Source organism: Halyomorpha halys, unplaced genomic scaffold, assembly GCF_000696795.3.
Source record: "Halyomorpha halys isolate HHAL.00 unplaced genomic scaffold, Hhal_1.1 Scaffold662.1, whole genome shotgun sequence".
Lineage (NCBI taxonomy): Eukaryota > Metazoa > Arthropoda > Insecta > Hemiptera > Pentatomidae > Halyomorpha > Halyomorpha halys.
Genome location: NW_027111704.1, coordinates 170,999 through 173,303, shown reverse-complemented (window position 1 = coordinate 173,303; position 2,305 = coordinate 170,999). Strand labels below are relative to the sequence as shown.

At 34.1% G+C, this 2,305-nt stretch overlaps 1 protein-coding gene across 1 annotated transcript in view; it reads right to left on the bottom strand.

The window, feature by feature from the left end:
• The window catches only part of LOC106685136 (uncharacterized), a gene marked incomplete in the record, with an annotated part of 36,990 nt that overhangs the window by 10,236 nt on the left and 24,449 nt on the right, over positions 1–2,305 (bottom strand). The window contains 1 exon segment of the mRNA XM_067049730.1: positions 1,892–2,209. Within this exon segment, the coding sequence (XP_066905831.1) occupies positions 1,892–2,209 (318 nt within the window).

Sequence of the window (2,305 nt, the reverse complement as noted above, 5' to 3'; positions counted from 1 at the left end):
CATTTAACATGACTTCAAATAGGGCTGCTCACAATCCTATAGTTATAACATTTAACATGGTAAAACATATAACATTTAACACAACATCATGAATACTGTCTATTATATGAGAAGATGGTTGGAGTGCAGCAGAGATGGGCAAAAATTAGTTATAGTTAAAACTAATAGCTAAAATTGCCATGGAAACGATATTTATTAATCAATGGTTCATTCATGAATAAGGGCCGTATCCATGGCAACTTTAACTATAACTAATTTTTGCCCATCTCTGCTGCACCCCAACCATTTTCTCATATAATACTGGATATACATGTTTGCCACTGGCCGCAAATCCAAGACTTGTACAAATATTTGGTAAACAAAGGAAAAACATTAGTTATAGTTTCAACTATAACTAATTTTTGCCCATCTCTGATGATAACTACATATATATATGCTTGCATAAAAATAAATTAGAATAGTCACTCAAGAAAGACAAAAATAATTTTACCCATAGCACGAATCTATTATATCTATAACACACATAATATTGATATAACATTGGGATTATATTGTAAATACAAATTTTCTAATTTTATCTCAATAATAAGATTTTTTTCCTTAGGAAATTTTTATTCTATCAGTTGTTATCTAATAAGATATTAAAAAAAAAAAAGGAAATTTTTCAAGGTCTCCATCTAGAGCTGTGGTTCCCAAGCGGTGGTCCGTCTTAGAATGCATTTTTTAGCAACCTAATTATTAAATATTTTCCAGGAGATACACCCTTTGTCCCAAGTCAGGAATGAGATGGTTCAATTTCTGGCATTATGGGCCACAGAACCAATAGTTTACATGAAGAACATGTACCCTTAACAAAAATAAAATCCTCTACAAAATTCTGTTGTTCATGAGTAAGATTAGATATGATCCTAGATGATTACAGTAATTCTTAGGACTCACAAATATTTAATTTATTATACTAGTTTTATTTGGGCCTGTGGAAGGATTCTGTGTGGTAGTACCTCCATCACCCAATCACTGGGTGCAGTGAGTGAAGAACACAAATATTTACTGATTACTCCTTTTGTCTTATATAACTTTTTTTTCTAAGGCAATCCACGTTGAAGGTGATGTTCGCCTGGTTATCTACAAGTGACCAACCTATTCTAACCATGGTTTGGGGGGGGGGGGTCAAGGTTTTCATTTTATGGGACCGCCACTTAATGAAAAAGTCAACGCCTTAAGGCAGGATTCGAACCGGCATCGCCACCAGACCTCAGATCGACAGACTTGAGCCTAACTCCTGAGCTACGGTACGGCCCTATATTCTCAGTGTTCCAATCTGACAGCCCTGACGAAGTCCTGCAAAGTGGCGCGAAACGTTAGTTAACAATAGTTTACTATCTCGATACCTTTATGGACCGCCACCTGGACAATCTTTCTACAATATATAACTTTATATTTTATTTACATATTTAATTACCTACATAAATGTTTTATTTCCCACTTGTTTAAATATTATTTAATTTTAAATAATATTCATTTTATACATATACATACTTACTAGATTATATATGTATATTATTTTCTTGTTCTTTCCTCATTCTTAATTTGTATATTACTTATTCTTGTATAGCCTTTATTCTTATAATACTTAGACTGTATGTATTTTTTTCAGCACCATTATGTAACTATAATGTTAGTTTTTTCTTATTTCCTAATCATTTTGTAATTCCTTTTATTTATTATAGTTGTTATCTTGTTTTTTTGTCTTATTAGCCCAGATGAAGGCTAATTCTGGCCGAAAGAAACTAAAGACGACTTGATAATATATATCACTAAAAGTTTCTTAGGCTCGCATGTGTACTTATCTTATGAAATGTGTTAACATAATGATACCAAACTGCTATACTTCACATATGGTTCCAATGAGGAATTTTTCATCTTTAATGATGGTTTCAACTCGTCGCCTCCAGTCAGAGCACAACTTGTTAACTCCATCTTCTTTCTTACTATCTTGAGGAACATCGAGTGGCTTGGGGTATAGGGGACATTGCCATGGCTTGGAGCTCTCCCGGAACCTCGTAGCTGAAGTCCTGCCTTCCTTGTAGAAGTCTTCCCAGAAACTCTTTGTTTTTTTCTTGGGCTCATGATCGATATCAGGGAAGCGCTCTTTCATCCACTCCCGCCAGTCCACGGCCTCACCTTTCTGATCCATTTGTTTATGATCCTGAAATTCAAAAGTTATCCTTTACTTACAGATAGAGTTAGAGTAAGTATCGCGTAATTTTAGTAATCCTAACTGGAGAAAAAATTATTGACTGTT